Source organism: Oryx dammah, unplaced genomic scaffold (genome assembly GCF_014754425.2).
Source record: "Oryx dammah isolate SB20612 unplaced genomic scaffold, SCBI_Odam_1.1 HiC_scaffold_8, whole genome shotgun sequence".
NCBI classification, from domain to species: domain Eukaryota; kingdom Metazoa; phylum Chordata; class Mammalia; order Artiodactyla; family Bovidae; genus Oryx; species Oryx dammah.
In genome coordinates, this window is record NW_024070192.1 from 53,593,350 (window position 1) to 53,614,850 (window position 21,501).

At 56.3% G+C, this 21,501-nt stretch overlaps 1 protein-coding gene across 1 annotated transcript in view; it reads right to left on the minus strand.

Moving 5' to 3' along the window:
- The window catches only part of MSI2 (musashi RNA binding protein 2), a 402,350-nt gene that overhangs the window by 20,340 nt on the left and 360,509 nt on the right, over positions 1-21,501 (minus strand). Inside the window, exon 8 of the mRNA XM_040244274.1 lies at positions 8,796-8,858. Within this exon, the coding sequence (XP_040100208.1) occupies positions 8,796-8,858 (63 nt within the window). The remainder of the gene's footprint in view (positions 1-8,795; positions 8,859-21,501) is intronic.

Consider the following 21,501-nt stretch of genomic DNA (forward strand, 5'->3'; position numbering starts at 1 on the left):
CTAAGAATGAGGCTGACTGCCTCCTTAGAGGGTTGATATGGTAGGAGAAGGCAGGTACCACTCTGAGACAACATGCAAAACACCTTCTGAAGACTCAAAATTCTGCCTTTCATTGAGGAGGGCACCCCAGGGAAGGTTAATCAGGTGTGGCTTTCTGGCATTCTGAAGCAGATTTGAACAGAGGGAGCAAAGATAAGGACAGAGGGAAATGGGCTGGCAGAAAGGACAGGGGCGGAGGCTGCCACAAGGACACAGAAACAGGAACCAGTAGTCCCACGCAGGGGATGAATAGGAACTTGTTGGCAGAAGCCAAGGAGAATCTCTGCAGGGTCTGCCTTGCTCTCCTCCCCTTCCTCCAGGTCACAAAGCACGGCCGCAGGGGCCAGGCGTCAGGCTGGGCTCCGTGGGGCCGCTGCCTGGTTGATCTCCCTTTGTTGGTTCTGTCCTTAGTGAGCTCCACTGCCATAAAGAATATGAACTCCTCTCTCCCACCAATATGACTATAGCAATCTGGCTTTCAAGGTTTTCCTCTCCCAGACTCTAGCCTGAATCTACCTATACCCCTGCTTCCCATTAGGCAGCCTCCCACTGTCCCCCAGTCAGCGATGTTCAGCTTGGAGTCAGTCAGCTAATGGTAAGAGTGAAAGGCCCACAGCATCTCTTACTGGGCCTTATATATGAACATTTATGGAGTGTTTAAATTTCATGGTTTGTCACTTGCCCTTTCGCTTTCTGTCTCATCTCTCTAATCCACCCTGCTCTCAGGCTTGTCTAACATAGAAATCTGATGTCACTTCTTGGTTTCAGGGCTTGCTGAGGCTCCCAGTTACCTAGCTGAATCTGGGCTCGTTAGCACTTTCCAGCCAGAGCCAACGGTTTGCAGGACTTCAGAAACACTCTGCTGTTCTGGTGGTGATGCATTAGCTGCTTTCCCCAGGCTCCCTGGGGAGCTCCTATTTGTCCTTTAAAAGTAGGGACAGTCACTGCCCTGTAAAACATTCCTTGCCTTCCCCTCAAAGCTAATCACTTCCTCCTCTGTGCGCCTTCTTTTCTGCGCTTAAGCATCGTATTATACGCACACTTTAGTCTCTGGGCTAGGCTGGAAGAGTCCCTAGGACAGAGGCTGCGCTCTGTATTCATCTAGCAACTTCCAGGGCTGCGAAGGGCATCCACTGCTTGTCTATCCAGCATCATTCTCGTGTGCCCCCTTTTGTCAGCACCCGGATTTCCCTGTGGAAATCCATCCATCTCGTGCTGTGTCAGAGCTCCTCAGAGGGTCGGATCCCACCCTCAATGACTGGTCCATGTAACCCAGGTCTTAGCCAAACAGCACAAAGTTCTACTTTTGCTAGAAATCGGGACCATTTGACCCCTTCTTATTCTAGACCGGGAGGGTACAATGAAGCAGATAACTGTGGCTACCATGTTGCTATCATAGGAAACCAACAAAAAGACAATATCGAAAGGAGAGGGAGGGCAAAGCTAAGACAACCGCAGAAAAAGTGCCTTGAACAGTCCACACAGGACGCTCACTCTTCCACGGAGCCTCCAGGATGTAGGCCAATAAATCCTCTATAATATTTAACTGCTCTGAGCCGGGTTTTCTGAGATAGCTCAAAGCACCTTGAATCAAGGCCCAGGATGATGTCTGTCACATATAATAATAATTACTGCTGTCATATAATAATAATTACTGCTGTTAAACACTTAATAAATATCTGCCGATTTAAATCCATGGCAGATGTGCCCCGGGTCTGGTTCTGAAATCTACATCTGAAAGGTTGGCCCATGAGGTCCTGACGTGGAGCTGGCAGCCGAGGCTGTGGGGCTTTCCCAGGACATTCCTGCAGGCACAGGGTGTTCAGGCGGCAGATGAGTCCTTCATGAACCAGCACAGTTCCTCCACAGGGCTGCTTAAAGGAGGCCAAAGACCTGGGTTCAAGTTCAGGGTTCTCTACCCTTGACCAAAGCCTCGCTAACCAGGTAACCAGCTGTGTGACCTTGGATAAGTCACGGAACCATTCTGTAGCCCAGCTTTCTCATAAAAGCGAACGAGTAAAACTGAGCCAGAATCTTCCGCTTTCCTGCCCGCGTCGGGGTGGCTGTGGTACAGACGTGTGCGCTAAGCTCTGCAGGAGCACCCAGGCAGGTGCTCCACAGAGTCTTCTCACCGGCACATGGGTTCACCAGCTTTCGGGGCTCCCCAGACCCCGCAGCGCCTCCAGCACCCAGCCCAGAGTGCCAGGAAGGGGCTCCGACACCACCGTCCATTGGGCTCTGCGTGCTGTTACAGAGTGCTCCGGGGCATCATTCTTTCCACCCCTCCTCCCGAGCCAGCATGGGAGGGGGGTCAACCAGCTCAGGGGGGCAGGCACGGGTGTGTCACCCGCTGAAAATAATTCCGCTAATTTAAAAGACCATTAATATGCTCCCACTCCATTCACTTTAGGATTAACTTATACTTAGAGCTGGGCTTCGAGGCTAGTCACTAATTGCGTCAGAGTCGATTTATCAAGTGCATGGTATTTCTATTACAAAATTATTGATTAGGGCTGATGCATTTTATCCTCAACAGAGTTGGTCCGAAAGCCCTTGGAAAATGAATGAAGCTGAGGTTAGAGGCGGGCCGCTCTGCACATTATTATAAATTCACTGGGGTTACTGAAATCCAATGCTGGACTCTTTATGGACAGAGTCCTGGCTCTCCCAGAAATGGAGACTGTTAATGACAAACTGAGAAACGAGGGCCTGGTGCCCAGAGCACAAGGCTGTGACTGGGAGACGTCTGTTCAGGGAAGGTCTTGCGAGTAAGTCTGGCTGGCTGCAGCGGTTGGTCCTAATGGGTCCCAGGTTCTCTCCCCCTTTCCTAGGCGCTGGCTCTGTTCCAGGGATTGGGTGGCCCCATGACCCTCCCCACAGATGGGCCATCTTGAGGTCACAACCCCCAGAGGATGCTTGCTGCTAGCACAAGGCAGGCTGGGCAGGAAAGGAGAGATGCCTGCACTGCAAACCCGCCCACCCACCCCCTTCCTGGACATGGGATCCTGCTGACGGAGGCCCAGGAAAGCCATCTTCAGAAATAAAGGTCCATTTTCCTTTTAAAAAAGGAGCTGACAGTGCCAGAAACAACACATCATGGGAAATAAGGGCTTTCCGGGGGAGGGATCTAGATGCTCAGACCACTGAAGGCAAGAAGTGTCACGCGCCTTTACCGGCCCTGGTGCCTGCATAAAGCAAACCTTCAAAACAGGCTTGTGGAGACCAAGACTAGGGAACTCTGAGGCTCATGCCACGTCTGGTGCACACAAAACCCGGATCCCGCCAGCAGCTGGAGGTGTGTGAGAACACTCCTGGCCCCTAACGCATAGGAGGCCACTGAGACGTGAAAGAATATCCCCAGATAAAATCAGGGCAGGCCTGGGATCTACTCTCCTCCCCAAAGAGTTCATTTTATGGTTCAAGGTCAACTATTTATTCTGTCCCCAGGACTTGCATGTTACTCTCGCTCACTTGACCTCCTAGAATGCAAATTCAGGATGTCCAGCTGCAGGGCAGCAAAGCCATTTTCCCAGCAGAGCCAGACCCAGGCTTTCGGTGGGGGTGGAGGGTGGCGGGGAGACTTCTCTGCTCTCTCCTTCTTCTGTCCCCACCCGCTTCTCCTGCTCCCCATTCTGGGTCAGTCTGCAGCGTCGGCAGTCTGGAAGCCTGCCAGCTCCAGCCATTCCCCTCTGCCCTGGCCCACCTCTACCCCCGTGAAGCCTGGACCGGAAGGCTGGCGCCTCCCAGATCTCCCTTCCAGGGTCTCAGGGCCTCAATCTGGGCTACCCGCCTGCTCTCACATTCAATGCTGGTCCACCCACCCCTGCCCCGGGGCCACACTCCACAGGCTACCATTTTGCATTGTCACTTCACACTTTTGGGGGACTTCCCAGACTCTGTGACTTTGGGGCTCTGTCTCCCCTGAGACTTGTACCCCAAAGGTTCAGATCCCACCTCCGTGTCCTGCAGTGTTGTGTCAGAGCCACTGATCAGCCTGGCTTTAGGAGCGGGTCCTGGGCGGCAGCTACTGCTTCCATCAACTTACAGAGGTTAGGGTCATCTCCCAAAGCTCCAAGAGACCTCTGCCCTGCATTATGACTCATCACCACAAATGGAGGGGACACTTTGTGCCTGGAGCTGGCTGGCTGCGCACGCTGAGCCCAGGGCAGAGGCTGCAGGACTAGGAAGTCTTCCTGGGGAGACGGAGGCAAACCATGGCCTTCTCTTTGGATGTTACTGGTTCCCTCCCTCCCCTCCTCATGAAGCTGTGCCAATAACCTCCATACCAGGAATGTCACCTCTCTCACCCCACCTGCCCTGCACCCCTTCTCCCTTTACCTTCACCAAGCGGAAGGACAAATGCCAACCTTCACCAGGACCAAACGTACCCCCTCATCTGCAGACCGAGGATCTCAAGGTCCGAATCCCTTTCCATACCATATTTCATTTCCCCTCTGGCCACGCAGACGGGGCTGCCACATGAACCTGTATCCTTGAAGGTGAGCTGGAAAAGGACTCTAGTAAGAGCAGTGGGCTTGGAGAAGCCTGGCTGTTAGACCTTTCGAAGTGAGGAACGACCTGATCTATTCAAGAACCATGAAGAAGACAAGAACAAGGAAGAACTGTAAGACTCCTTGCAACCCGGATTCCATCCTCGTCCGCTACAGTAGGACACTATCGAGAGAGATCTCGGTTGGGAAGGTTACAGCTGAGGGTGGTGACCCAGTTCCAGACTGGGGGAGTGGGGAGTATGAGGGGAGGTGGTGGTGGCGGATGGCGAGAACATGGATCCAAGCCCTTCGGCAACATTGAAAATATGGAGCCCCTTCTCTCCCTGGCCCCCACGCTATCTATCCTGCAGACAGTCGTGCTGTGCCGAGCCGTCCGAGGCCTGTAATATCAACTCAACAATGCATGTTCTACAGCTACAGCTACGGCTACCAGGACATCTACAGTGCATGCATTCCGTTCATCCCACAGAAACATACAGTCTAAGAACAGGCAGGGGGTGTGAAATGTTTTACTGGACAACAGGTGTTTTGGAGTCGTAACTAATAAAGAAAAAAAAAATCGAAAACGAAAGTGTACAAAAAAAGACATTTCTCGAGAGTTGGATATGAGTTTGTTTCTTGAACTGTTTCATCTGAACAAGCAAAAACATGCAAACCAGCTGGTACTAACAGGAAGCTGGACACTGAGAGAGGATTAATAGGTGTGGACAAACCTTCCCGCTGAGCGTGCTCAGAAGAGTGTTTGAGAGGAGGTGTGCAGATCCTAGTGTAAGAGAGGCGGGAAAGTATGCCTCAGAGACACTCTCACCGCAGCCCCAACCAAGCAAGAGAAAAGACAACAGTAACGTGACTCTCACACTCACCACCACCATCAGGAGCTCATGTCACTAGATGGGAACAAAGCTGGCAAGTGTAAAGCACAGTAAGGGGTCCTGGCTGGTTGTGGGGTGGGGGGTGGGTGGGCTGGGGCCAGGGTGGGGTTGGGGGGCCAGAAGCTCTAAGACTGATACACAGACCCACCTGAGATGCCACCCAGAAATCAAAGTCTGGAAATCTGAACCATTTCCTTCACCTGTCAGTGGAGTCCTTTGCCAAATTGGATTTAGGGTGTTTTTTTGGGGGGCGGGGGCATGATGGGGCCACTGGAACTGAATGGATACGATCAAAATAAAGTCTCAACTGAGCACAAGAAAAGATGACGTGTCAAACTTCCGGGTGAAGGTAACAGAAAAGTGACACTGATAGTGAAGTCATCTAGGAGTCGCCGGGCCCTCCCCAGGGGCCACCGGGCCCGCCCGCCTCAGGGCCGGGGCGCAGGGCTCCCGACGCGGGCGGGCGCTGAGCTGAGCGAATCCAAAGCTGCGCCCCACCTGCGGCCCTCGGCAGGCGCTTCCGCTCGGGAGGCCCCTTGCACGTCATAACCAGGAAGGGGAGAACCACACAAAACAGTGCGGCTAGACAAAAGCGAAAGTGAAAAGAGGGCCTTTCACAGCCAGCCTGCCCCTCACAGCCAAGCCTGGGTGCCCCTGGGGCGCAGAGGCCCCATGCCCCGCTTCTGGGAGCTCCCAGCCAGGTGCCGCGTGGGACCCGGCTCGGGGCAGCACTGCGCAGACTCCCTGAGCCCGCCCTTCCCTGCCAGCGAACTTGTGATGCCCTCCAACAGGCGCTTGCTCTGGGTGGAGGTGCGGGCCGAAGGAACATCCTGCTCGCCTGGGGAGGAGCTGGGATGAATGCAGCAGGGCTGTGGGAGCACAGCAAGGGAGAAGCCGGCGGTCAGCCCTCCGTGAGCCCCCGCTGGCCCCGGGCGATGCACACAGTCTGTGCAGCCCTCACACTTATGTCCAAATGCCAGGGGCCACGATGAGGAGTCAACAATGGGCCATCCTGCCAGACCTGGCGTCCAGACCATTTTCCAGAGGGAAAGGGCGGGGGCGGGGGGGCGAGGGGAGTCTTTACAGGTCAGACCTACACTAGGTGGAGAGACAAGCAGAGATCTTCCTTCCCCAGCTTTGTAACCCTGCTCCAGGTACAAAGGGGTTTAGTGGGAGGGGGCTCGGGCTATCCTGTCCACACGTGGGCACGTGTCTTCCAGCCCAGTGAGAGCTCTGACTTTGGCAGACACAGCCTGGTCATCGCCCTCAGGCACACCCAGGGGGCACTGACGGGTGTCCTGTAGCTTCTTGACCGAGCCTGCGGCTGGGGTCGGGCACCTCTGAGTTGAGGGCTTGCTCCTGGCACTAACTAACGCAGGCTGGTGTGGGCAGGGGTCCTGGGAGCACACTCCTGAGTAGAATTCACTAACAGTGCGGTGAGGGTTTGCTCCTTGCACTAACTAACCCAGATTGGTGTGGGCGGGGTGTCTGGGAGCACACTCCTGAGTAGAATTCACTAACAGTGTGGTGATGAGCATGGCTGACCTAGAATGGCCTGTGGGAGACGTGGCTCTCTATGGAAATGGCTACAAATAAAACAGCACTGATCCTGAAATAAAAAATTAAAAAAAAAGTGTGGTTGGAGATGGCGCTGACCTTCGGGGTTAGGAGTTAGTGGGGACAGGGTGGGACTCCCACCTGGCTCTGGGGGTCTGTGAGAGGGTGGGGGTGGCAGAGGGGGGCAGAGGCCATGGGGAGACCACGTTCAGACTCACAGAGAACCCCATGCTGCCCTTTAAACTTGCCATGAAGTCAAGGAGAATGGGGGCAGGGAGAGAGGCAGGGTTAATTTTGGGTTAAAGTTTCGTTTCATAATCCAAGTCACAATAAGAAAGAAACTGAGCGGAGGGAACGCCAACCAACAGCACTCAGAAATCTCGAGTTTCCTTTTGTCGCCCCTCCTTCTGGGCACAGGCAGGGCAGAGGCTCGTTTATAATGGCACCAAAAAGTGCTCAACAAAAAGCCAAATGGAACCGGGAGCCAGGAGGCAGCTGGGCAACCCGCTCCCAGGGCGGGGGACCAAGGGACCCTGGCCCATGGGCCAGGGGCCTCTGGAGGCTGGCTGGGCAGCAGGAGGCCAAGGAAAGGTGCCCGGCGCCCCGGCCCAACTCTCTGGCTAACTGGCCCTCAGCAGCCCCCGAGAATCCCCTGGCCCTTCCAAACAACCCCCAGTGGGCGGCTCAGGGGAGGGGATCCTTTGTAGCTCGAGGCAGTGCCAGTTTGCATGGAACGGATTTTTTACTGACGTTTCCAAAGGGCCTCACTGTGCCAGTCTCTTACCAGTGAGGGTCTGGGTCTTTGCGGCCTTTGCCCTCTAGGCTTTTAATGCCCCGTGGTACCCTCACCAGCATCTCCCCCCGCCCCACCCTCCTCCGAGCCCTGTTACATAAAACTGAACTCCCTTGGGTTCTCCAGCTCCCTGGCCACAGGGTGTGAGAACAGAGCTACGAACTGTGGCTCCTGGGTCTAGGAGGTGCGGGGTCCTCTGGGGGGCTGGGGGGGGGTTGCTGCTGGGGGAGGCCTGGAGACCTCGTGGGACCCAGCGCACAGTGGAAGCCCTGCCTGCTCAGGAAGGCAGAGGGTCTGGGGGAGAGGGGAGACAGCCCGGCTCTGGCCTGAGCCCACAGGGCCCCCGGGGAGAGGTTCCCGCCTCACCCTGGGGTTTCCAGACCCCGTCAGAGGTGGGATTTGGAGACCCAGGGACTTGGGCAGCCTCGTGGGAGGAGAAGCCCCAGTTCCCTTGCAGCTGGAGTGCCAGGAGTTCTGGGTCTGTGCTAAGAAGCGAGCCTGGGAGGGTAGGGAGCTTTGGGAAGAGCGGCTTCGCTCTCTGGGGCCAGGCTCGGCCCACGTTCGACCCTCAGGGACTCGGGTGTGGGGGTGGGGGTCTAGCTGGGTCGGCAAGCCCACCTGTGGAGTGCAGCAGGGGTCGAGGGGGCAGGAACACGTGGATGGGCTTGGAGCCTCCCTTCACAACCTAGGGCTTCTCTGGCTGGGTCAGAGACGCGAGGCGGGGGGCCCTGTGAACCAGCAAAAGCCAGGGAGGGGGATGCCCACGGGTGCCCGGAGGCCGGCTGTGCGGCGAGGCGGGCGTCTGAAGTCCACAAGAAGCGCACCTCTCCTTTCTGTGTGACGGAGTCCTCGCGGCCTGGCGGCCTGCAGGCCCGCCACTGCCCGCCCCCGTGGGGCTCCCCCCCGCCCCCCCGGGCCGTGGTGAGAGTGGGGGACAGACGCAGCCACACAGATCCAACCGGGCCGTCACGGTCCCTGCACATGGGGCATGCCTGGGGGCCGCCGGGCCGCAGGCCTCCCTACCTGAGCCGCGCGCCGCCGCCACCGCCGCCGCCGCCACCGGTCCGTAAGCCGCTGCCGGGAAGCCTGGTGGAGAGAGGGGAGCTGGGGTGAAGGGGGGCCCGCCAGCGTCCCCCAAAGACTCGTCCCACGGTCAGGCCCCTGCCCCCACAGAGAGGACGGGTTGGGGAGGGGCCTTCAGGAGGGACATGGATCAGCGGCTCTCAGGCTTCTGGAAGGCCCAGCATCCCTGTCTGGGATCCCACACTTGGGGATCAGGTGTGTCTGATTCCCACCCACCCGTCACCCCAGAAGCTGCCTCTAGAAGGCACACCAGAATCCTCGGGAGAAGGTTAGGAGGAACGTCTCTCGGGGGCAGGGTGAGCTCTCTGCTGTCCCTACACTGGTACCCTGGTGATCTCCCGGAGCTTGTCCAGAGCTGAGGGCAGGGGCAGAGCACAGCAGGGCCGGGTCATGGGGGGGGGCTCACCCCTGAGCCGCAGGTGGGAGGCCCTGGGTGTGGCCTCTGGGCCCACAGGCACCCTGGCCAGGAGATGGCTCAAGTCTAGTTCGCCCCACTATCTTAACTGCAGACCTCTGTGTCAGCAAGGTCACAGGCCCAGGGTGAAGCATCCTGGGTACCCAGCTGGGGACGGAAGTGTGGGGTGGCAGGGACCCACGTGCGGTGAGTCCTCTGGCCCCCAAGGTGCATTATGGGGTTTAGATCTGGCTCTTCTGTCTGAGCACCACCGACTGGATCAAGTCAGCACTGAGGGTCTCCTGGGGGTCTCACCAAGCCCTTGTGCTTCATCTGACAATGTTCCAGGCTGCAAGGCTGTGCCAACAAGGGGACTAAATGCCAGGACAGGGTGACCCAGTGTGGCTGCAGAGGGTCCCGGTGAAGGAAGAGGAGGGCAAGTCCCTCCCCGGGGCTTCTCTTGGCCATGAGCGTGTGTACACACAGCCAAGCCTGGACAGACACGCCCCCCCCCCCCCCACCTCAGGCATCGAACAGCTTGCCTCCAGGCAGACACTTGCAGGCCTGATCCCAAGGTCGATTTCCCGTGACTTATTTTAAATGATGTGCCAGAAGCCAGCAGCAAACAGCCCAACAGAGGAGCCCAGCGTTGGCCATTGAGCCTTCCAGATAAAGAACTGCTAACAGGACGAGGGGGTGGGGAGGGGCATGCACCGTGGAGGGCAGAGGGGGGTGGCAGGGGAGGAGAGAAAGGAGAGAGCCGTCCCCCAAACACAGCGAACTAGAAGCCCACTAAATGCTAAGACTATCGCCCTAGCTACACGGAACTACTGGGGAGGAGAGAGGTTCAAAGGGGAAGGAGCTATTCTAGAAACATCAGGCTAAGCTACTGCAGATGCCAATGAAAAGAGACATACTTGCATTTAAATATGGTAATAGGGCTGTTGAAGGGGGAAAAAGAAAGATCCAGGTGAAATAAAAGTACACGGCAATGACCCCTGCCAAGACCAAGGAAGGGACTTCCCACCAAGTCCACTCCCCATCTCTTCCGGGCAGGATCTAGATTTCTGGAGATGTGGGTGCTGGCGGAAAGTGCTGAAGGAAAATAAGCAAGAAGTCAAGTTATTTCTCCCCATCCATCCGAACTCGACACCGGGCTCCCCTGCAGGCTGGGAGCAGGGCTCAGGGGACCCTGGGGTAGAAGGAAGTGGGCAGGCACAGAGGAAGGTCCTTAGGCTTTTGCACGCTCTCACCTCCTGCTGGGAACAGGTTTCCGTGGAAGCATGAAAAGAACGGCGGTGGGGAGCAGTGGAGAGGGGACAGACCTGGGGGAGGGGAGTTGAGTCAATAAAAAGACTTCAACAAAAGGTCTATTTTCTGAAGTTGAGAACATTTTGGACAGAAAGTCTGAGAGAAAGAGGGAGGGGGAAAAAAAAAACAACCTTATCCAAGAAAGGAAATCCATTATCCTTAATCTCAGATAAAGGCTCCTGCTGGAGACTGCGCAGCAGACACTGCTGAGGGCTGGAATTTAATCTCAAGCATCAAAGCAGGCTGAGCGGAGTGACAGGTGTGTGTGTGTGGGGGGTGCAGGGTAGGAGAGCCACCTGGTGTGCCCCGAACAGCTAGGCACCCTCAGAGCACAGGGCCATAGCCCTGGACCCGGCCCGGCCTCCTTGGGAAGCCCCAGGGAGGAGGCTGCTGTCCCAGCACCCTGCACGGGGCTGGCTTCTGGGCCCTCTTCTCCTGCTCCCTGCTACCACTCCTGTCCTGTTAGGCTGCCAAGCTTCATTGGTCACCCCAAACATGCTGAGAACAGCTAAGCCCCTGATGCCATTTCCAAGGCCAATGGGCTCTCCGTGGTGGTGGGGTTTGCAGGGGATGTGTGAGCACAGATCCAGGAAAGAGGTGTGTGTGTGTGTGTCCAGGAAAGAGGTGTGTGTGTGTATCCCCAGGATAAGAGGTGTGTGTGTGTGTGTGTGTATCCCCAGGAAAGAGGTGTGTGTGTATGGGCATCCCCAGGAAAGAGGTGTGTGTCGGGGGCTCTGGGGCTGCTCCAGCCAGGGGCCCTCTCAGGCCTAAGCTGCCGTGAGGCAGTGCAGCCTGCCTCCAGGATGGCAGGAGGGATCCCAGGACCAGAAGCTCCCGGGGCTGGACCTGCAGGAGCTGGAACAACAGAATGGGGGAGGCTTGCAGATCCTCTCCATCTTGTTCTCAGCATCTCTCCCCAGGCCCCCGGGAGTCAGCGGGCACTGGCAGCAGGCTCCCTCCTGGAGAAACTTCTCTTGTTTCATTTTTGAGGGGTGGGGGTTCAGGCTGCCCTGGCAGTGGGTGTTCAGGGCAAGACTGCAGGGAATTAGGCAGGTCTGGTGGGGCTTGGGACTCCTCGTGATGGCTGAGGGCCAGGCAAGCATGGCAGAGCCCCTGGTCCAGGAGTGCCCGTGGGCACCCTAGCACCTACTACCCTGATGACCATCCCCCCTCAGCGTCCAGGAATGCGAAGAGGGGCTCCCTCCCCAACACAGCCTGTATGGCCAATGCAGGAAGGGGGGCAACCAGTCTCATCCCTGAGAGGCAGGTTAGCCTGACAGCTAAGTGCACAGATAAGGAACCCGTCAGGGTTCAAATCCTGGCCCAGGCACCTGCTAGCTGTGATTCCTGGCAGACTGTCTCCTAACCTCTTTCTGTGCCTTGGTTTCTCCATTTGTAAAAGAGATTGACGCTATTAACCGGAGATTAATAGATGCAAAGTGCTTAGATGACTGCCTGCCAGGAAGTAAGCTTCAGTGAGTGTCAGCTGTCCTCTGATGAGGCTTCCAGGTCTCTGTCCAGCCATCAGCCCTGCCTTCAAGACAGGGCTCTGCTCCAGGCAGGGCTATTCCACATCCATGCTGGGCCACAGGGTCAGCAGGTCGTTAGCACATGGGAGGCCTGAATCCCTGTTGATAACACTAGGCTGGAATCTTTCATGATGTCCCAACTTCATGCTGTCATTTTAGTGGAACGAAATTTCCATACCTCAGAATTAGAACGTGCGTTCCACTCAGCTCTAACAATGGGCCAAGCTGGCTGGCTCGACGCTGGTGGCCTAATACCTCCCATTTTGCAGTGGTAAATTAGGCACAAACAGGAAAAATATCTTGCTAATGAAATCTCAGGACTTGAGAGCTCCAAGTTACCTACCTGGCAACTTAGGTGTTAGGAAGCTAGTGTGTTCCTCCTGTTCTAGAATGTTGCATTTAAAAAGCAGATGCTTGGGTGTGGAAGAATGAAGCACCAATGGTGGAACTCCAGGCACGGGCAGGTGCCACACCTCCGGGGAGCTGTCATTCAGACCCAAAGACCCAATCTAGCCAGTCTGCAGTTCCTCCGCCCCACCAGTGGGATAACAGAGGAATCCCTGGGGTTGGCATCAAACCCAGTGTTCCACTTCTCTGCGCCAGAGTAACCAGTTCCTTTCTCCTGCAAGGAGGTCAGGCTGGATGACCTCTAAAGTCCCTCCACCTCTGAGCCTCCTTGAGCCTATAAGAGGGTGACAAACCCACGTCCCTCTGTCACTGGAAAGGGAGCTCTGGTGTTGGCCCTATCACACCTCTGGTGTCAGCAACCCATCTAAGGGAAAGCTGCTGCCATCCCATCGACAGAGAATGAGATGCTTTTTCTGGACTTGCTGGAGCTGTGAGGTTTTATTGAAAAATAGAAGTCGATGGCACTTTTGGGTTTTTTTTTTTGAGAATTGTATGACCCCACACCTACTTTTATTCTGTGGCACTTACCCGCTCTGCCTTACCTAAGCACAGTTATTTTTATGTGCACATCTGATTTCTCTTGCTGGGTGGCAAATTCTTTTGGTTGTGGGGGGCAGGGACTGACTCATGTGCCCCACTGAGGGCCCAGCCCGGAGTCTGCCCTACAGACGACTCTAGTGGAGCACCAGCTGATGATGGTCAGACACCCAGAGGCAGGGAAGGAGCGCCAGGGCTGGGAGACACCGCTTTGGGTAAATTGAGCTGACAGGCAACACTGCCTGCAGGTTCAGCTGCCCCTCCACCCCCGTGACCCTGCACCCCAGGGCCGCAAACTCAGATGCCCACAGGAGCGGGCTGGGAGCACGGTGGGCCAGTGAAGGGGTCTGTCTGGTGGACCCATCCTCACGCCGCCCCCTCACTGGACTACCTGGGAGCCTTCACAAATGCTGAAGTCTGGGTCCCAGCCTAACAGGTTCTGATTTATCTGGTTTAGGGTGCAGTCTAGACAGGGAGACCCTTAGACACTTCCTGGGTGATCCCTTGGGTGCAGCCAAGGGGGAGAACCTTTCGTTCAAAGGCTTTCAAAGTTTTTAAAAGGTCAGATCTCAGCTCACGTCCGCATAGTCTGTCTCCCCGCCCCTGCAGAAGGGAAGGCCCTCCCGAGACGATGATGGGCTCTAACCCTCGTGACCATCTCCTTTGAGAGCCTCAGCAGGGTCTCCGTTCAGAGCAGCGGGTCTCTATCCTGGCTGAGGGACCCTGAGCACCCAAGAACCAGGAGGGGCTCCGTCCTGATCTTTGTAAGCTCTTTCGGGTCATTCTGATGCGCTGTGGGGGCAGAGAATCCCTGACTGAGGGAGCCTTGGGGTGTCCTTGGCTTTCAGTCAACACTGAAGGGCCCCACTGCCCTTCCATTGTGGTCATGGACCTGTTTCTTTGCATCCTCTCCCTTTCCTGGTTTGAGAAGATACTCTCTTGGCTTGGTTCCTACTTATTTCTGTGATCCTGGATGGGGGATTCTGAGGTTCCCTATGGCTCCGACAGGCTGTGGTTGTGACGGGCATCTTTGTAAACTTCTCTCTTCTAATGTCCTTCCATCCCGAACGGTCCATTAGGAAGGACAATTTTCCTGCACTGTGCTTGCTCTGAGCACTCCCTGGCCCCTCCCCAGCATATCCCGAATCTCCAGGAGGCACTCAGAGCTGCCCAGGGCCCCTCTTCCTCTCACGTTGGGGCCCCACCCCCAGAGAGCCCGACCATCTGTCTGGGCGCAGCGTGGACAACAGAAACTTCCAGCGCTTCCCCAAACGTGGTTGCATCAGACTAATCCACTTGCTGGCGTCCTGGGGCTCTTCTGGGGAAGCAGAAAGCTCTACCTGGGGACCCTGGCCCTGCATCCTTCTCCAGGGGCCTTTCTGCCTCCTGACAGACAGCTGGGCCCCAACAACCCTTGCTCAGCTGGAACTTGTTGAGGGACTGCCGTGAGGGACCTCTGTAACTCCAACCCTGCTCTCAGCTCCTTATCCACCCAATAAACCTTCACTGAGCACCTACCTGAGTACCTACCTATCACTGAGTACCTTCACTGAGTACCTACCACTGAGTACTTATTTATCACTGAGTACCTACCTGTCACTGAGTACCTATACACCAGGCACTGTTCTAAGCACTGGGGTCACAGCAGTGAACTAAACACATGTGTTCCACTCTCACAGAGCTTCTAGTCACTAGCCCCTGACGGGAAAGGGGGCTCCAGCTGTGGACCAGGCTACCCACAAACCAACTCCCCGGGAACAGAGAGAAAACTGTCTACCAGGGTCTTGGGTGCAAGGAGGGCTGTGACCACTCTGCCAGGGAGAAGCAGGGATCGGCCCTGGACCCACCAGCTTGGAGCCAGGCCCTTGACTGCTCCATGGTCTTCTCAACGCCGAGCTCAAGACCTGGGTGTGGCTACGTCAAATCCTGCTTAGAAAGGGGGGCAGCGATCAGAAGTCTCAGTGTAGCAAGACGGTGGAGTGTGGGAGGTGGCCACCCCAACTTTTTCTCCAGGATCCAAGACACAAAAGGAAAGGGAACAGAGGTATTCCTCTGGTTGTGATCTTGACCCAGTCCGCAAAGGTTTCACCATTTCAATTCAGTTAAAAAAAAACCTATCCAGCTAGGCTCTGGCACATGATACCAAGACACAGATCCTTCAAAATTTTTTTCAGACAGGACCCACCAAACTGGGGGGTAAATCCTTCTCTTTCCGGGCCCCCAAGAGTTCCAGCTTTGGCCTGACCATCTGGGCCTTGTGGACAAGGCGAGGTTTCTCTGTAGTGCTGACCGCAAGGGCAGCGTCAGGATGGCTGATACAACAGCTCTGCCCGCGCTGGGCCTGGGAGGATACCCTGTTCATCCCTCTCTCTGGAGCAGGGCCACAAGGGTGAGAACGACCACAGGGAGTCCACAGCAAAGCCAGCTCTCGCTGCCCTGGGCCAGCAGTCTGCAGTCCCGGAAAACCCAGGGACGCTCACTTGCCACAGGACCAACATCAGCCTGTCTGAGACCAAGACCAAGACGTTCAAAGGGAAGGCGTCTCACCCTTAGTTTCTAAGGCGACATCAGCAAACTGTCTTGAGAGTTTCTCCTTCCCTCCCCCACCCCTCCGCTCACTCCCCATAAAACTGTCATTTCCGCTTTTGAGTCACTGCCACAACTGCCACCGATGTGTCAGGACAAGCCACTCGCCTGACCACCGATCCTTCTAGAGCTCACTGTGCAGACGACTTCTCGCACTTCTCCTCAAAGTTCAGTGGTCCAGTCGCAGGTTAAGGAGTCGACGTTTTGCATCCTCCACACTGGGTCTCTCGCTGAGCCATTTAACTCTAAACGCCTGAACTCCCAGGGGCCTCCTCACTTGCCTGTTTCCCGAGCTGCACTCTTTATGGACTTTGGCAGGAACTCTGCACAATTACAAATGCTGGTCCCACAGCACCCCAGGACAGCAGACGCTCGAGTCCTGAGCACCTCAAGACTTTCTGCCAAAAGACCCCAGGCTCCACGTTGGGCCCACCATCTGTGAGTAAACCAACAGCTCTGACCTCAAGCTCCCTCCCCTGTAAATGCCGACTCCTTCCCTTTTTGACTCCTGAGATGGGCTGTTTCAGGTGTTGAATTGGTGGCCCACTGGATGGTCAGGGGGTCGTGGGGGAGATCCCAAGGTGGGGGGAGTGGGAGGCATTCTGGGGGCTCCAGGCAGCCACTATTTACACAACCTGGACAGAAACTGGTAGGTCGGCTGGTAAAGAATCCGCCTGCAATTCAGGAGACCCCGATTTCATTCCAGGAAGATCCCCTGGAGAAGGGACAGCCTACCCACTCCACTATTCTTGGCCTCCTTGGTGGCTCGGTTGGTAAAGAATCCACCTGCAATGCAGGAGACCTGGGTTTGATCCCTGGGTTGGGAAGATCCCCTGGAGAAGGGAAAGGCTACCCACTCCAGTATTCTGGCCTGGAGAATTCCCATGGACAGAGGAGCCCGGCTGGCAACAGGCCATGAAGCCGCAAAGAGGTGGACACGACTGATGGACTAACCACAGCACAGCACACAGAAAAATCATTAAAACTTTGACCAGCCTGCAGATCCTGCCACCGCATGTCAGCCCTGGGTGAAAGGGTAAAGTGCAGATAGAACCTTCTCTGTGCCTTTGTCTCCTGACCTTTAAAAGCAGATGAGACGATGAGAACGTGATCGCGACCCTGATGATAAGAATGCCACCTATCACTGGGGCACTTTCCATGGCCAAGAAGCTTTCCCGAACTATTCCAGGGAGCTCTCCCTGCAACACCCTGCCCTCCTGGAAGATGGTCCTCAGTGAAGGACTCAGGTCTGGAGATGTTAAAGGAATCCGTGCACAATGTGATTAAAAGTGAGGTGGCAAAAAACCCATCTCCCAGGCTCACTACTGTGCCATCTGAGATGAGTTATGTAACTCTCCCCTCAGCCTCACTCTTCTCTGCAAGCACGGTTAACCACCTCCTTGAGGGGCTGCTAAGAAATTCGGTGGAATGGCGGCACCAGTGGCCCGTTATCTGTCACTGGCTGAGCTCTCAGTAAGCGGAATAATAACTTCTATTCCTATTTTTATTATTATTGCCCACGGTGATAACAGTAGCGTAGCCTTCCTATTCTAAAATCCTCTTAATTTACATGACATTTCACATCCGAAGGGCTTTAATAGATCATATTTATACTTTGCTTGTGAGTGATAAGGATACGTCTCATCTGAAGTACAAGCTCTAATTGGGGTGGGTAATGCGATGGCAGGAGGGCTTGCAGGGCCCCAGGGAGGGCCTGGCTGGTTGCAGCCCTGGGATGGGGACAAGGACCCCAGAGCCCTGCAGCTTGCCCTCATCAGCTGGACTGGCGGTCATGCTGCCTGGACTTGTCCAGTGCCCCCAGCTCCTCTAGGAAGGGCTCAGCTAGGGCAGCCTCTGGGGGTTCTCCCTGCTTGTTCCTCTGTCCCCAGCACATGCTGTACCCAGCAGGGTGATGTCTCTGGCTCATCACTATCTCCAGCATCTAGGCAGGGCTGTGGTACAGCAGGTGCTAATGACTATGTGCTGAATGAGTGAACGGATGGATGGGGAGAAGAGGAACCAACAGCAGAGGGGCGGGGAGGAGAAGACGGCGCTTCCTGCCCTGAGCCTTACCTGAACCCTGACACGCTCAAGGCTGGTGCCCCTGGCGCAGACAAAGAAGCACGGACAGGCCCTAAACCTGCTCCACGGAGAGCCACAGGACAGGCCCCACGCCCTTCACTGCAAAACCGGGGTGCCCCAGGGCCGTAAAACACCTCCTCAGGCTCGGAGCCAGGCAGCAGGGCCACTGTGGGTGTCAGCACCCCCAGTCCTGTCCCCGTCTTGGGGGCCTCATCTGGGTGACACTGTTCAGCTCACAGGAAGCCAACCCTGGGGTAGCCAGAACCCAGGGCCCACTGGGCCAGCTCAGCACTACCCACAGATGCCCCGAAAGGGACCAGCCAAAGGGAAGCATGGGGGCAGCCTTTCTGGTCCACAAAGTGTCTGCCCGTGAGCTGCTGCGTCTGGGAAGAAGCGGCATCAGGCCTCCAATGCCAAGGTCGGTTGTTTGGGTGTCCTGGCCCAAATGATGGGATAGCATCTGCCCAACGGAGGCAGGGAGAGAAGACGTGCAATGCTTTTCCCTTACACTTGCTGATCCCTTGATGTGGAATAACCTTCATCTCCTGCCTGGCAAGCTTCTGCTCGTACCTGAAAACCCATCCAGATGGTACTCCTTCCCGACAGCTTTCTAGGCAGTTACTCCTCCTGCGCCCCCACCCAGTCAGACCCCAGAGGGATACGTCTGGCCACTTGTGTGACACCCCTGCAGACTCTGACTTCCTCACTGGGCTTACGATCCCTTCGTGACCCCCTGAGTGGGTCCTGATGGCAAGCTCTAGCACACGCAGAGACTGCCCTCTGCTGTTCCACCCCCAGCTGAAGGCGCAAGAGCACAGGTGGTGGCACCATTGGTTGCGGTTTCTCAGGGGCAGGGGATCCAAGCGGACCGGACTCAGGGCAAAGTTCTCCAGGCAGGACTCTGCGCTGCCTTTTTTCAGGCTGGGAGGAGGGGACAGCGCCGCCCCCCCCCCCCCCCCCCCGCCACCCTGGCTTGCTCTTGGCTGTCCTGGAGGCATGAGCTGCCCACCCCTCAGGCCTAGCACTGCCATCTGCCCACGACCTCACACCCTGTAATTTGTTGTTGCCGTTGTTTGGGTTTTTTTAAGCTGCAGTCTTTCATTGGCTTTTGCTGATGGAAATTAAAACTGAAGGGCTTGAAGAAAGGTGATTATGTTCCTGCTGGCGGGCTTACTGGGGGCTCTGTGAGCTTGGTGGTACAGAGGTCCCAAAGGAGAGGGGCGTGAGGACAGCGCTGGGGGAGGCCAGTCTGTGGGGCTCCACTCGGGTCCACGGTCTCCACCGCGGAGAATGGCATGAAGCCACGCCCACCGCCCCCCCTCCACGCAGGATTGGCCGGGCCACGCCCCCCCCCCCAAGCTGGAGCGTGTGCCCGGCCTGCGACCCTCTCCGCACCCTGAGGAAGGGGATAGGACAGGGGTCAGTAACCCCGTTGGACAGACGGGGAAATCAAGACCCAAAGGTGGCTGGCCTCTCCCAGAAAGCTGGGGGCAAGAACTTGGTCCACTCACTCCCGTTTGGAGAATACGGTGCTCTGGCCCCAGCACGCCGAATCACGTTTCCCTTCACTTGTGCAGAGGGAGTTTCAAGAGGCGCAGAAACCTGATCAAAAGTGAAACCCGCAATCCCTGTCAATTCAGACTGCTCCAATTGATTTCCACAAACATTTATTAAGCGCCGGTTAGGCACCATGCTCTGCTTTCCTCATCCGGGAAGAGTGTCCGCTTCTAATTCTCCAGCACAGGGGGCCGCTTGGGAGGGTGGCCCACCCGCAGCTCACGCCAGGATCCGGGTGTGCTGCTGAATTCAACTTTCCCATTTTCTTCCAAAGCAGCAGCTGCACTGGCCTGATTGACCTGGACTTAATATTCAAATGAGGGGATAAGCCCCTAGTCTGCATGGGCCAGGTGGCATGGGAGTGGGCGGACCACAGGGAGAGCTGGCTTGCGGCTTCGAGCCTGCCTGTGGGTCCCCTCTGTGAAGGAGCAATCCTAGAGATGAGGGTGGGGCTGGAGGGTGGTGCACATTCAAGGCTGGCAGTGGAGCAGATGTGAGCCAGCTGCTGGGTTGGGAGGGTCTTCCCCTTCCAAGGGACCGTCTCTAGTCACAGTGCTGAACACGGAGCTGTGGGCCCCGGGACTCATGGACCTGGGAAGCCAACCCCCATTTTGGCATTTCAAGAGGTCCCCCTCCAGTGAGGCCCAGCCATCACTCACTGTCAGGACTCTGATCTGAAGCCAGCCAGGAGCGCCCAGCCAGGCGGTACTGGCAGAGCTGAGGCCTGGCACCACATGTTCCGCCAGAACTCCCCTTGAGAGCGTTTCTGGGGCCGGGAATGAGGAAGGGACTCGTTACAAACTTCAGTAGGACGAAAGTCCTCACTTTAAATTGACGTCCAAGTGAGGGGGCATCCCTAGCCACTGGTCCTATGATTCCACCACAGCGGCCCCGCAATCACCTCCCCGAAGTCACAGAGGCTGGGAGGGAGGCTTGCTTCTCTCTTTCCAAGAACTTGGGCAGAGAAAGCAGAACGTTTTCTGGTAGGAGCGCAAGTGCTGGTCTCCTGAGCAGGGGCCACCTGGTGGGCTGGATGAGAGGTCCCTGGAGTCACTCCCTGAGGCCCAGGGGCCCCATCCAGGCAGGACCCCAGGCCTTTGGCAGGGCAGCTGCCAGCATTTCTGAACTTTCCAAGTCTTGTAAACTGGAAAGAACTGACAGGTTGGGTGGGAGCTGGTTGCAGAAGCAGCCCCTTTCCTATGGCCAAGGCTGCTTTCCCCGGTCATCTGGTTTAAGAGATCTTGTGCTATCTTCCCTCCGCTTTCCACATTCAAGCCATGGCCCTCAGCTCAGGATAAGACAGACCCCTAAGCCTTGGTCTTTGCTTAAAGACCAGACAATCTGACCCGAGCGTCCATCGCAGAGCCTTGCCCAAAGACGCACTACAGCAGCTTCTCCCCTAGAGGAAACAGCATCAACGTGAGCCGTGGCCCCCGCCCTAAGACCCATACCCTCTGTGTCAAACAGAGTGACCATCTTTCAGAGGGGCCAAAAAACCATCAACCAGCATCTGAGAACCGTCCGTCATTAGACTAGAATAAGCAAGGCAAAATACGCAGTGAGCAGGCCTGAGCCCCAGACCCGGCCACCACGCAGGCATTGCTAATCAACCATAGCCCTCTTTCTGCTGAGCTAAGACCTGGCCTTGTGATTCTTCTCAGGCCAGTGCCCCAGGAAGCCAGTCCTCATCAGCATCTGGGATGAAACCAATGTTCATCACTGAGGAGTCGGAAGCACAAACCGACACTTTCAGAACCAGAATCCCAGGGTCTCCTCACCTGGGACCTGTCCCACCGGGCTGTCCCCAGACCATCACCCGAGGAGGGAGGTGTGAGCATGGAGCCTGGGGTGCTGGCCTGACCTTCCTGACTGTCCCTGAGTCTGAGGCCACTTCAGTAGCCAAGACTGTGGCTGAGACACTTTCTGGTGGTTGGGGCCGAATGAAGCCATGTTGTCCCCAGTAGAGCGGAAAGACCCCCAGAGGGTAACAGTCAACCTAAGGCCGGGGAGAGGAACAGACCCCAGAGAGGAGGCGGGGCAGTGCAGAAAGAGGGGGGCATCCTTGTAACACGCGTGCACACGCTCCTCACTGCCCCCTCTAGCCCTGCAAACCACTTCTGACTCGCTTTGGAGATCTGATCACATCATTCCTTGACTTAAAAGTCACTAAGGATGTTTCATGTGTTTTAGGGATCAAATTTGTGAGCTCCGGAGCCTGACAACACTCACTCAGCCCTGCTTC